This window comes from Elgaria multicarinata, chromosome 3 (assembly GCF_023053635.1).
Source record: "Elgaria multicarinata webbii isolate HBS135686 ecotype San Diego chromosome 3, rElgMul1.1.pri, whole genome shotgun sequence".
NCBI lineage: Eukaryota > Metazoa > Chordata > Lepidosauria > Squamata > Anguidae > Elgaria > Elgaria multicarinata.
This window is the reverse complement of record NC_086173.1, coordinates 151,916,333-151,929,278: the sequence shown is the minus strand read 5'-3', so window position 1 is coordinate 151,929,278 and position 12,946 is coordinate 151,916,333. Positions and strand designations below refer to the sequence as shown.

Genomic DNA, 12,946 nt, shown 5'->3' with positions numbered 1-12,946 from the left:
GAGTGTGTGGGCCGGGAGCGAGCGCTTCCGGGTTAAAGGAAGCCTCCTCCTCCTCCCCCTCCCCCCGCGCGCGAGCCGTGGCAGTTGAGATGGAGCGGGAGAGGATCGGTGAGAATAAGGGCAGCGGCGTTTCGTAGGGCGCCGCCTCAGGCCTTCCACTCCCCAAGGGCCGAGGCCGCGTGGAAGGGAGGGCCGGGCCGGGCCGGGCCTGTTATTATTTTCTACCTTTCAGCTGTTACTATTTCCCATCCTGTGTGTAGGTTGCTTATCCCCACCCAGTCCCGCCCCCCAACGCAGCAACGTTAGAATTTAAGGACCTCAGTAATAATTAGTAATATTTAATTTTTTATTGCATTTATATCCCGCCTTTTCCCCCTCTTGCAAGGGTCCCAAGGCGATTTATATAGCCCTCCTCTTCTCATTTTTATCCTGACAACAACACGGGGCTGAGAGTTAGTTACCAAGTGCGAACTAGAACCCGGATCTCCCGAGTCCCCATCTGACACTTTAACTAGGGTGACCCTATGGAAAGGAGGACAGGGCTCCTGCATCTTTAACAGTTGTATTGAAAAGGGAATTTCAGCAAGTGTCATTTGTATATATGGAGAACCTGGTGAAATTTCCTCTTCATCACTACAGTTAAAGCTGCAGGAGCTATACTAGAGTGACCATTATTATTATTATTATTTGTTTATTTATTTATATAGCACCATCAGTGTACATTGTGCTGTACAGAGTAAAACAATAAAATAGCAAAACCCTGCCGCATAGGCTTACATTCTAATAAAATCATATTTATTTATTTATTACATTTCTATACCGCCCAATAGCCGGAGCTCTCTGGGCGGTTCACAAAAATTAAAACCATTCAAAGTATAAAACAACAGTATACAACAGTATAAAACCATAATATAAAATACAATATAAAAGCTCAACCAGATAAAAATAATGAAAATAATAAAACAATAAGGGGAAGAGAATGCATTTAAAAGAAGGCAGGGCAGCAGGTGTTGTGATGAAGAGGTGTCAATTCCCTCTTCATCACAACAGTTAAAGCTGCAGGAGCCCTGCCCTCTTTTAAATGTGGTCACTCTAGTATAGATTCTGCAGCTTTCACTGTTGGGATGAAGAGGGAATTTCACCAGGTGCTGCATGCATACAAACGACACCTGCTGAAATTCCCTTTTCTATGTAACTGTTAAAGATACAGGAGCCCTGCCCTCCTTTTTATATGGTCATCCTACTTTAACCACTACCCCACAATGGCTCTTTATTATTATTATTTATTTTAAATTTCTTTAAACATTTTGCACCACCCTTCAGTTAAAAACCTCCAGGACTACAACACAGTAAAGCAGCAACAATCAATAAAAAGGTGCTAATAATTATTGGCAGTACTAGTAGAAGGTGGTGATAATAGTAATAATAGTGCTGCTGTTGCTGCTGATGGAATACCTAATAGCTAGAGCTCTTGGACTCTTATTTTCTGACAGCTGTTCAGAGACGGAAGAGCCCCGCATTTATCTGGTTGAGCTTTTATATTGTATTTTATATTATGGTTTTATACTGTTGTTTTATACTTTGAATGTTTTAAATTTTTGTGAACCGCCCAGAGAGCTCCGGCTATTGGGCAGTATAGAAATGTAATAAATAAATAAATAAATAGCAGAAATGTTGGCGGGTGAAATTTTTTGCACCGTTGTAGTTGATAATAACTGGACCATTATTAATACCCTTCTTACTTTGTGATAATATCAATGCCAGTAGAAGGTGGAAGAAACAGCAACTGCTGAGTTTCTTTCAAGAGTGGTTAATTGCAATGAAAACAAGATTCTTGCGGTGAATACATAAAGATTTATTTATTTATTGCATTTGTATACCGCCCCATAGCCGAAGCTCTCTGGGCGGTTCACATAAGATAAAAACACTTAAAAACAATATACTAAAATTAAAAAACACAAAACCTGCAATATACGCATGCATTTAAAACTACTATAACATGTACATTGATGGTGCTATATAAATAAATAATAATAATAATAATCTTTAAAAATGATATATCTGATGAAAAGGGCTCTAGTCTACAAATGCTGATGTCTGCAATAAATCTGTTCAGCCTTCAGCCTTCCCTAGCCTGGTGCCCTCCCAATATGTTGGACTGCAACTCCCACACTGGCTGGGGATGATGGGAAATGTAGTCTTGCACATTTGCATGTCATGAAGTTGTTCGCGGCAGAGCAGCCGTGCCAGATAAGGGAGGAGAAAATGATTCCGCTGCTATTAATAGGACAGCATATCTAACTTGAGCCCCTTTTGTCTGTCTGATGTCATTAGATCAGCCTAGATATGCTTGTCATTCGTCAGCATAAGAATGTAAGAGTTGTCAGAAGAAGTGGGTGTTGTGTGCGTGTTTCTGTATCTGTCTGATTCTCAGGTTTGCAATTATGTTAGTATTCGTTTCCTTTTGAAAAATATAAAATAAAATTGGAGCATCTGCAAAGTTTTAATACATGAGAGACAAGGTGTCCTGTGACAAGGTGCACCAGTTGTGACTGTGAGGTGTGAAACTGCAGGCTAATGTTCAGAATCTGTCTGAGGCAACATACTAGTTGCCACGCTGCATTGATTAAATAAAAAGGTCAATCAAAATTTAGATATTTATACCCTGAAAGAAAAGCGAAGAATCCTGGGAGTCGCGTCAAGCATCGATGCCTTATATGGTAACACATGGGCAAATTTCTTTCTTTTCTTTTCTTTTTTTTTCTTACATGGGTAAATTTCTATTTATACAGTGCACCATCATTCCCCATAATCCATTTTATCTTAAGACCAAGGCTGGCCTAAGGCGAAGGGCAGCTGCCACTTAATGAATGTCTCTTTATTTATTTGTTACATTTAAATCCCGCCTTTATTTCCTCCAAGGAACCCAAGGCAACATATATAATCCTCTCCATTTTACCCTCTCAATAACAACCCTGTGAAGCAGGTTGGACTGAGAGTCTGTGGCTGGCCCAAAGCCATCCAATGAGCTTCCATGGATGAGCAGGGACTAGAACCCAGATCTCCTAACTCCCAGTCCAGCACTCTAGCCACTACACCACATTGGCTCTCACTGGGTATTTGTTATGTAGCTGTCATGGGAGTTTTTGTCAGGGAAGGAGTTGTCAACCTACCCTGTTTTGTAGCCTGGGACATGAAATCAGAGCTCACTGGAAACACTTAGATCAAACTGAAACTGGTTTAACTCTCATGTTTCCCAGCTCTGGAAACAAAGGAATCTGTCCTATAAAACAGGCAAAGTGACAGTGGTGGGGACAGGGAGCAGGAACCAAATTCTTGGTGATGGATTTCAAGGTGTCCTTGTCTCGTTGTTGTTTTCAAGCCCTGCCCCCCAGGGGACCTCTGGAGCTGCCCCTCTCTGTCCTGGAGGTTGGATGTGCTGGCCATTTTGAACTCATCACCCAAGAGGAGGGCCCTCAAGGAGATGGATTTCCGCTGACCACGGTAAGGGCTATGATCAGTCCCTTCTGACCCAGGAACGAGAGAGCGATATTTCTTAACAGCGATAGGCAGTGACCACTTCCTGCTGATGCACGTCTTATCTTCTGAATACATTCCAAAATCTCTAACATGGTTTTCAGAGGTTGCAGCTTCAAAGAGGAACCGAACACTCAATTATACATGTTTACGAATTGCTTTCCTTTTTCCCCATCTACTTGTTCTAGAAGAACCTACTTTATTGTTTACAAGAATTCACAAAGTGGAGCCTGGTGGAAAATTCTGACTCCGGTGGACAGATGTATAGCTAGGATTAAAGAGCCAACTTGCTTCAGCTCGTGCTCAGCTGAGGAATTTGCTTTCAGCATTCAAACTGAGCTCTCAGTGTTTTCATACACAAATCTCTGACTGCAGGGGTGGGCAACTTGTGTCCCTCTAGATATTTTAGCCTACATGATCCTTTGCCCTTGGCTATGCTGGCTGGGGCTGATGGGCATTGTATCCCTCAAGCTGTTTTGGCCTACAAGTTGCCCTCCCCACCCCTAAACTTTCGTAGTTGCAGCCATCTAATTCTTTTTAAGAAGGACACCTTTTGGTTGCTGTTACTGAAGTAATAGTAGTGATAACTCTTGCTTGGAGCCATAGGTCTCCACAATATACTTAAAAAGAAAAGTAAACAGTGCAGCCATATTTCTATGTACAAGCATATGCCCTTCTCCAACAAAAAACACATTCCCTAAGCCGTTTGGGATTTGGCGCTTATTTTTCTTGCTGCCAAGACAATTTTTTGCTACCTGGACAGTGGTAAAAACATCTATGCCAGAAAGAAGGGCACTTTTCTGCTCTAAAAGGGGTCTGTTACACAGGGGGTGGAGAATAACAACAAGAAGAAATCTAGTCCTAGGTTTGTCACAGAGGGAACATCTTAGTGCGGCCTTCCTCAACCTGGGGCGCTCCAGATGTGTTGGACTACAACTCCCAGAATGCCCCAGCCAGCTGGGGCATTCTGGGAGATGCAGTCCAACACATCTGGAGCGCCCCAGGTTGAGGAAGGCTGTCTTAGTGAATAGTGGGAAGCTGTTGTTAAACAGGTGGGAGTCAGAATCCTTGCTGATCTATTGCCTGCCACCCAGAGATGTACCAGCTTGTTCAAGGCAGGATGCAGCTGCAGCGTCCCTGACAGATGGCTGTCCAGCCTCTTCTCAAATACCTTCCATGAAAGAGCCCACCACCTCCTGAGACTCTCAGTTCCACTGTTGAACTTAAGTGCCCCCTTTGTGACTGTAGCTCAGTTGCCTGTACTTCACAGCAGTACTTAGGAATCTAGAATATTCTGTTCAGCCCTCCGCAGGAGTGGCAGCCAAACACTTTTCATATTGGCTCATAAGGAGAGAAAGAGACTGGGTTCAGACAACACGATCACCAGTGGTGGTTTAAATAGTTGATGGCTGGTTATTTAACCGGCTATGGGTTATCATGTTGTGTGGAGGGAGTTCTTTAACCAACGGTTGGTTATTTGGCTGAAATAACCAACGCAAAATAACCAATGCTGTTCAGAGTTGGCTATTTGGACCACCGTTGGTTATCATGTGGAGGGCACCGTTGGTTATTTCCTCAGCCACAAAGTTGCAAGGCAAGAGCGGTCAGGATAGATTTTCAGCAGCAACAGCTGAAAATCTATGAGTGAGTCAACTCAGCGCTGATCCTAATCCATACCCTGGTTGATTATTCTCATGTGTGGGGCATGCCCCCTGGATAGACAACTGTGGAGTTGATTATTACCCCACTGTTGACTATCGTGTTGTCTGAACGTAGCCAAAATGTTCCTGGCATCTCAGGAAGTAGTCTTTTATAGATCTGAGAAATAATAAGTGACATCTCCACCTTTTCTGTACGTTCCCACAGCTGCCCCACAGTTTGCCTCCTCATGCTGAGGATCTGGCCTCTGAATTGGAGCAGCACTTTCTCAACAGCCCGGAGTGGCTTCCCATCCACCACTTCGAAAGGTCCCACAGGTGAGGTGTCAGCGGCTGCAGGTTCCGGGCGAGAAGGACAATGTCTGTCAGGGCAGTCTCTTGGGTGGTGGAGTCAGGATCGCCACTTCCGAAATGAGCAAGGCAGGACAAGATTGCTGACTTCATTCATTGGTTCCTCCAAAAGATTTTTTGAACTCGGCTTTCTCTGCCCTGTTAAGGCAACATACAAATTTACAAAACACACAAAAATACAATTACAATTAAAACACACAGCAGGGAGCAAAAGGTTTTTAAAGTACCAAATGCTGCCCTGAATAAATGGGTCTTCAGCATTTATTTGTTTGTTTGTGTATTTAAAAGCCAGCAGTGATAAGGCCATATCTCTGTCCCTGGGGAGGGAGTTTCAGAAGTGTGGGGCCACCACTGAGAAAGCCTTGCCCCTAGCATGTTCCTGGCACCAACCTAACGTCTTTCTCTGGCGGAGTGGAGAGCAGGGCCTCCAGTGCTGGTCTTCATGCTTGGGCAGGCTCAGTCAGGTAATGTAGTCCCAAACTGTTCAGGGTGGTAAGTGCAAAAACCTTAGATTGAACCTGGAAACAAATAGGCAGCCGGTGCAGAACAAGTGTAAGGTGATCCAAGTACTTCGCTCTCACAAGTTTTCAAGCTGCTGCATTTTGTACCAGTTGCAGAGTCTGAGCTGCTAATAATAATAATAATAATAAAATATAAAATATAAATTTATTTCTTACCCGCCTCTCCATTTTGATCGAGGCAGGGAACAGCAGTAGGTATAAAATTCTGATTAAAAACATAGTATACATTGTTAAAGCATCCTAAAAAACATCCTAAAAGCATCCTAAAATTCCCCTGGATAGGCCTGCCGGAAGAGATCAGTCTTTATAGCTTTCTTAAATGCTAAAAGACTGTCAAGTTGACGAATCTCCTCTGGCAGGCCATTCCACAGTCTGGGAGCAGCAGAAGAGAAGGTCCTCTGAGTAATACCTGTCAGCCTAGTTTTGGCTGGCTGAAGTAGATTCTTCCCAGAGGACCTGAGTGTGTGGGGCGGATTGTATGGGAGAAGGCGATCCCGCAGGTAGCCTGGACCCAAACCATGTAGGGCTTTAAAGGTCATAACCAACACTTTATACTTCGCCCGGAAACTAATCGGCAGCCAGTGAAGAGATTTTTAAAACTGCTAATGAGCTCTAAGTTAGAACAGGACCTGTGGTGGAATGGGAGGTGCATGGGAATGGTTTTTTGAACCTGCCTACTTTCTCGAGGAAGATTTTGGCCCCGCGAACGAGACATCCAGTCGCTCTTCAAGGTAGATGTCACTCCTGTACACTCCACACTTCAGGCTGAGCGCAACCCTACCACAGGAGAGCTTCTGGGTTTCAAAGAGGTGAGAAACGGTCCTTCCCACCCCACCCTGACCTTGGAATGGCAGTCTGAGGGACCTGCTGTTAGGGTGCCCTGTTGGTGGTTCAGTGTCCTCCCATAGCCCAGGGCTAGTTATACCAGGTGGGCGGAAGTAAGTTAGGCAGCCATCTTGTTGGTGTTGTTCCCCTCCTGGAAAAGGGAGGGTCGCAGCGGAAGCGGGCAGGGACTTTGGCGGGTCGTGTTCCTGATGGGCCGTGCCTAGGCTTATCGGCCAAAAGGCATCAAGCAGCTATTCCGTCTTTCCTGTCTTAACGGATATTTTTATGGGAGGAAAGAACACAGAAGAATACGGATGGGTTACAAATGAAAGACGACGACTTGTGGCCTTCTCGTAAAATTGAGTGTGCGAAGCAGGATGATGACACTGTATAGGCCTCTGTGGTAGCCAAGCTCTGGGGCAGATACTTCTTTGCTGCCCCCTCCTGGTTGGAGGAAGGATTGCCAAGATAGATAGATAGCGCGTGAACATTTCTGCTCCACCATCAGCCTAGATATGCTTGTCGTTTGTCAGCATAAGAATGTAAGAGTTGTCAGAAGAAGTGGGTGTTGTGTGCGTGTTTCTGTATCTGTCTGATGCCTCTCTCCCTCCTGCCACTTTAATTCCAGGCACTTGTGGACAATATGGGCTTATCGGCCAAGAATTCCCTTTCCTTCCAGCGAGCGCCTGGGCCCCCGGCGGAGGCTCTGCGAGGCAGTGCCACCAATTATCCCTTCTGGCCAGGTATTCGTGCCTTCTGTGGGGTTTAGTACTGTAGCTCCTTGGGTTAAGACATGGGAAGGAAGTTAAACTTGAGAACAAGTCGGCCTATTCATTACTGAGGGCCCTCTTGGGAATATATGTTATGGGTCACACAGAAACTCCCTTGTGTACGCTTTTGCACCCCACAGGTGCCTGTGTGGGAAATCCCTGGCTATGGCTGTAATTCAGTTGCAGAATTTGAGTCTTCTGATTGCAGAATTCTTGCCATGCGCGCAGCTTAGCTCTTAGCCATTCACGGCCTGCTGTTTTAACACACACCCCTCCAGGTGGGATGGATGAACCCAGCCTGGAGCAGATCAAGGCTCACGAAGACCTGGAAGAGGACATCGATTTTGAGAAAGGTACTTGAATCTGTTTTTAGGTGGTGCCCATGCTGTCAAAATCCTGGCTCTTGTGGGACGCATGTTCTGAGGAGCCTTGTAGTTTTACCGACTTTACTGAGTACAGACATGAGAAAGGGGATTGGAGGATGGATGGTTGAGAGGTGGCAGGACAAGATTTAGCCATGCCAAGGCCCTAAACCATATCACGATTCGGAGGCTCCATACCATAAAATTAAAGCGAAAAAAGTGTATTACGTTATAATAGGAAGGATAATGAAAGGGTATCACCCAGTGTTACGGGGCGGTTGCAGTTAAGCAGTGTTAGATAGCCTTCTCTGAAGATGTGTATAAAAGCACTAATAAAACAAGTTGATTTGAACTTCTTTTAAACTGTCTTTATTTTGGGCTTATTGCGTCCAATACTAAATGCTGCATTGCCACACTTTCTCTATCTAAGGCAATTCTGTGATGCACACCACACTTCCCAACATATTCAAGCCAAAGCGATTTCATGTTAGTTATCTTACATCTTAGTTATCTCCAACATATTTAGAGGCCCCTCGTACTACAAGGCCCTAAGCCATGGCTTACTTGGCTGGTTCCTAAATCCAATAGTGGAGTGTGGGAGATCAGAAGTGAGAAGGGTCTTGAGCAACAAGGACAGGGTAATGGGATTGGCTCTTATGTATATATTTGTACACACGCATATTATTATTGTTGTTGTTTTTAAGATATTTTTTAATTGAGATGCTGGCCATGCTGCAAAATGAAGTTCTGTCCTCTAGCACCATCTTTATTTGGGTTCAGAGGAGTAGTTTCATGTTTTGGAGCTCAGGCTCCACCTCAGCCTCCTACTTAGGTTCTTGGGCGGGTTACTTTTCTTTCAGTCTCGCCAGCTTGCCTTCTGGGAAATGAGCGCTTGGTGAGCAGTCATGCCCACCATGGCAGCCATTTTGTGAGAGCACCCATGACCAATTCCCAGATGCGCCCAATGGCCCCCCAAAGTTTGGGGACCTCTGCTCCATGCTTTTTCTTCTCTCCCTCAGATTTGCTGACAGTGCCACCTGGCTGGAAGAAGGGGGTGGAGTTCACCAAGCAAGGTAGCCACCTTTGGGATGGGGAGAAGGTTGGGTCTGGGAGGGGGCTGACTTGGGCCTGCTACCTCTCGCAAGCATGAAGGGGCCAGAAGACTGCAGCCAGTTTTGTGTAGGTTTGTCTCGGCCTGAAACCAACTGCCCATCTGTCACGGAGCCAATAAGAAGCCATTGCCAGGGGAAGGCGCAAAGATTTCCCCTTCCTCCCTTGGGATTCCTGGAGGGAGGAATCCATCTTGTGCCCCCTGTGTCTTCACCTCTGCAGAACTCAAGGCCTCCCCGGGGCTGCTGAACCTGACTAACTTGCTGGGGGCACTGGACACCTTTGAGCTGGGAGCCTCCAGCGACGAAGAAGGCAAGGAGAAGGCGGAGGAGGCGGAGAAGAGGAGGAAGAAAGGGAAGGGCAAAAGGGCAAAGGAAGAAGAAATGCCCCCGGCGGAACCAGCGCCGCTCCAGAGGGCAAACAGCCTGGAGGAACTGGTGCTTAAGGTAGGACCGTGTGTGTGTGTGTGTGTGTGTGTGTGTACTTGTAAGAAAGCGTCTTGAGTCGATATCAGAAAACTCAAGTGGCCAAAGCAGGGAACAGAAGAACTCTACCTATATAGAGGTGTGGGGAGACTAGAGCAGGATGTGGCAGGAGCCAAGGCCAGCTGCATTTCGGAAAGAACGGCAACCCAGGGCCACCCAGGAACCGAAGCCGCTCTGTTTTTTGCTGCTTTGTCAAGAGAGGCCAAGGCTGTGCTTCAATGTCAGGATAACTTGCTTATGACAATAAAGCAAGAATAGCCGGTTTAAATGTTAAATGTATGCTTTAAGATTAAAAATATTTTCTACTAATACGATTTTATTGTAATAAGCAAGTTATACCTCAATGTGATATATTGTTTGTATCAGTTTTCTTAAACTTACTTTGTTTTCAGGTTTGGTTTTGGTTTAAGACAGCACTTTTTCACATTTCTGTCAATGTCAGGATAAACCATGGCTTGTCAGGATGGGAACGAGCCTGGCGTTGCATGTTCCCTGCTCCCCTCTCCTTTGACGGTTGTGAGGAGGTTAGAAGCATCCCGCTACATGTTAGCTTAGCCACACAGTAGGGACTTGTCTGAACCCTAAACTGTGGTTAATCGTATCTATGGTTTGTTTATTTATTTGTTGAATTTTTATACCGACCCAATAGCCGAAGCGCTCTGGGCGGCTTACAAAAATTAAAACCAAAAGACTATTCAAAATATAAAACAAACAGTCTAAAAGCATAATATAAAATACAATATAAAAACACAACCAGGATAAAATCAAGCAGCCATGCAGAAATGAATACAGATTTAAAATACAAATTTAAAACAGCAAAGTTAACATTAAGTTTCTAGGCTGTTAAAATGCTGAGAAAATAAAAAAGGTCTTCAGCCGGCGTCTAAAAGAGTGTAATGTAGGTGCCAGGTGAACCTCTTTAAAGGAGCTCATTCCACAGCCGGGGTGTCACAGCAGAGAAGGCCCTCCTCCTGGTAGCCATCAGGAATAAGGAAGCTTTGTAAAGCATGATTTGAAGCTGGTTTATTGACACAAAAGGGTATTATGAATGGGAACGCTTCTAAAAACTGCAGGTATTGGGCACCATTTTAGAAGAGGCATTCCTACCTCTCTCTCTTTCTCTGTCACTTTCACACACACACACACACACACACACACACACACACACACACTCTCTCTCACACACACTTTGGCCCTGTTTAGAAGTCACCTTTAACCATGGCTTTAACCACAGTGGTTAAGCCAGAAAGCCAGGCTGTGTTCAGAAGACACCTTAAACCATGGCTTTAACCACGATGAATAAAGCAAAAAGCCTTATTCATCATGGTTAAGGCCATGGTTTAAGGTGTCTGCCGAACACGACCTGATTTTCTGGCTTAACCACCGTGGGAAGCCATGGTCTAAGGCAGCCTTCCTCAACCTGGGGCGCTCCAGATGTGTTGGACTGCATCTCCCAGAATGCCCCAGCCAGGCTGGGGCATTCTGGGAGTTGTAGTCCAACACATCTGGAGCGCCCCAGGTTGAGGAAGGCTGGTCTAAGGTGTCTTTTGAACAGGCCCTTTCACTCTTTCTCATGCACACACTCTCATGCACTCACTCGCAAAAGAAAACTTTTTAAAAGAGACTTAATGTGTCATGTGTATATATTATCTAAAAATAAAAACAAGCCTGGCTTTTGCTTCTAGGCTGTACTGCAGATTTAGCCGAATGACTTTCGATAGCTCAAATCAAGGAAGATGATGTGATGTTAAACGTTTCTGAACGCAGAATGTGAGTTTGGGTGTGAGTGTGTTGGAAATGCCCTTGTATTGATTGGGAAAGCAGTTTAGTGTGATGATTTTTCCTCTTTTGCCTTTAGCTTTTTTCACACACACTTTCTGGCTTGTTTTGTTTTCTTTTAATTTGTCTGTCTCTCCTCTTTTGCCCGGTCCTCAGGAGGTGACTCCCACCCCCAAATCACCTCCACAGGCTGCCCCAGCACCAGCTGCTGAACCCCCCAAAGAGCAGTGGGCCATCCCAGTAGATATCAGTGCCCCCGTGGATGATTTCTACAAGCGAATTCCTGACCCGGCTTTCAAGGTAGGATGCCAGTTCCAACGGTGTTGTGGGAACAGCAGGGGGAAGCCCAAGGCTAGACTCCCTTTTCACGTGGTGTTCTTTTTTCCCCTTTCAGTGGCCTTTTGAGCCCGACGTTTTCCAGAAGCAGGCGATTCTCCACCTAGAGAAGCACGATTCTGTATTCGTCGCTGCCCACACCTCTGCCGGAAAGACTGCGGTGGCCGAATATGCCATTGCTCTGTCGCAGAAGCACATGACGCGGTAGGAGTGAGCTTGTAGTTGTTCTTCCTGCGCTTTCTAGCTGACCTCTAAATGTCCAAATGGACACAAGGGGTGTAAAATATTGGCAGGTTTGGCGTTGAGCCTGCTGGGCCCTGGTCTGGAACCTGATAAGAACCACTCTGGGGAATGTTCCTTGAATGGATTCGGAAAGGAAAGGCCACTGTTTCAGGGAAGCTCACCTGGCACACACACTGTCACTGCTGCCTCCTTAGTGCCAAGTTAGCAAAGCATACTTTACTTTCCCAGGCAAACCACTCCACTGGCTGCCAATTAGTTTCTGGGCAAAGTACAAAGTGTTAAGTGTTACCTCTAAAGCCCTACATCGGTTGGGTCCAGGTTACCTGCAGGATTGCCTTCTCCCATACATTCTGCTCCGCACACTCAGGTCCTCTGGGGAGAACTTACTTCAGTCAGCCAAAACTAGGCTGACAACTTTTACCCAGAGGACCTTTTCTTCTGTCGCCCCTAGATTGCGGAATGGCCTGCCGGAGGAGATTCATCAAATATTTATTATTTATTTATTTGTTACATTTTTATACCGCCCAATAGCCGAAGCTCTCTGGGCGGTTTACAAATATTTGCGTGAAGAGCATAAAAACAACCAACAAATTTAAAACACAAATACAAAATACAATATAAAAAGCACTGACTTTTTAGCAATGACTTTCATAGTACATTTCTAATGAGTGCTGGCTAGTGTAAATTACCTTATCGTACAGTTTGTATGGGGAAAAGTTCCTGCCCATAATTTTTTTCTGATTTTACACATCGTCATAAAAGGAAAAGCACCCTATTACATTTTAAACTCAGATTATGGTAATCAGAGCATTTGATCATTTAATAAGTTAGCTCTACTCTCTCCCTCTGAATTTAAGACAGCTTTGAAGACTAGCCTTTGTCCGGCAGGCCTACCCAGATGAATGTGAAGTCAAGAATTTTTAAGATGTGTTGATCTGTTGCACTAATGTTGTTCCCCGCCTTGATCCA

General features: G+C 45.1%; 1 protein-coding gene across 2 annotated transcripts in view; it reads left to right on the top strand.

Moving 5' to 3' along the window:
- The first annotated feature begins 74 nt into the window (after positions 1-74).
- Positions 75-12,946, top strand: part of SKIC2 (SKI2 subunit of superkiller complex) — a 41,168-nt gene continuing 28,296 nt past the window's right edge. The window contains exons 1-11 of one of the 2 annotated variants that reach the window (XM_063122374.1): positions 75-108; positions 2,655-2,720; positions 3,383-3,504; positions 5,404-5,513; positions 6,759-6,876; positions 7,521-7,635; positions 7,941-8,015; positions 9,044-9,097; positions 9,357-9,580; positions 11,555-11,698; positions 11,793-11,938. In XM_063122374.1, the coding sequence (XP_062978444.1) occupies positions 90-108; positions 2,655-2,720; positions 3,383-3,504; positions 5,404-5,513; positions 6,759-6,876; positions 7,521-7,635; positions 7,941-8,015; positions 9,044-9,097; positions 9,357-9,580; positions 11,555-11,698; positions 11,793-11,938 (1,193 nt within the window). In that variant the 5' untranslated portion in view covers positions 75-89. The remainder of the gene's footprint in view (positions 109-2,654; positions 2,721-3,382; positions 3,505-5,403; positions 5,514-6,758; positions 6,877-7,520; positions 7,636-7,940; positions 8,016-9,043; positions 9,098-9,356; positions 9,581-11,554; positions 11,699-11,792; positions 11,939-12,946) is intronic. The other variant, XM_063122375.1, reaches the window with a different exon arrangement.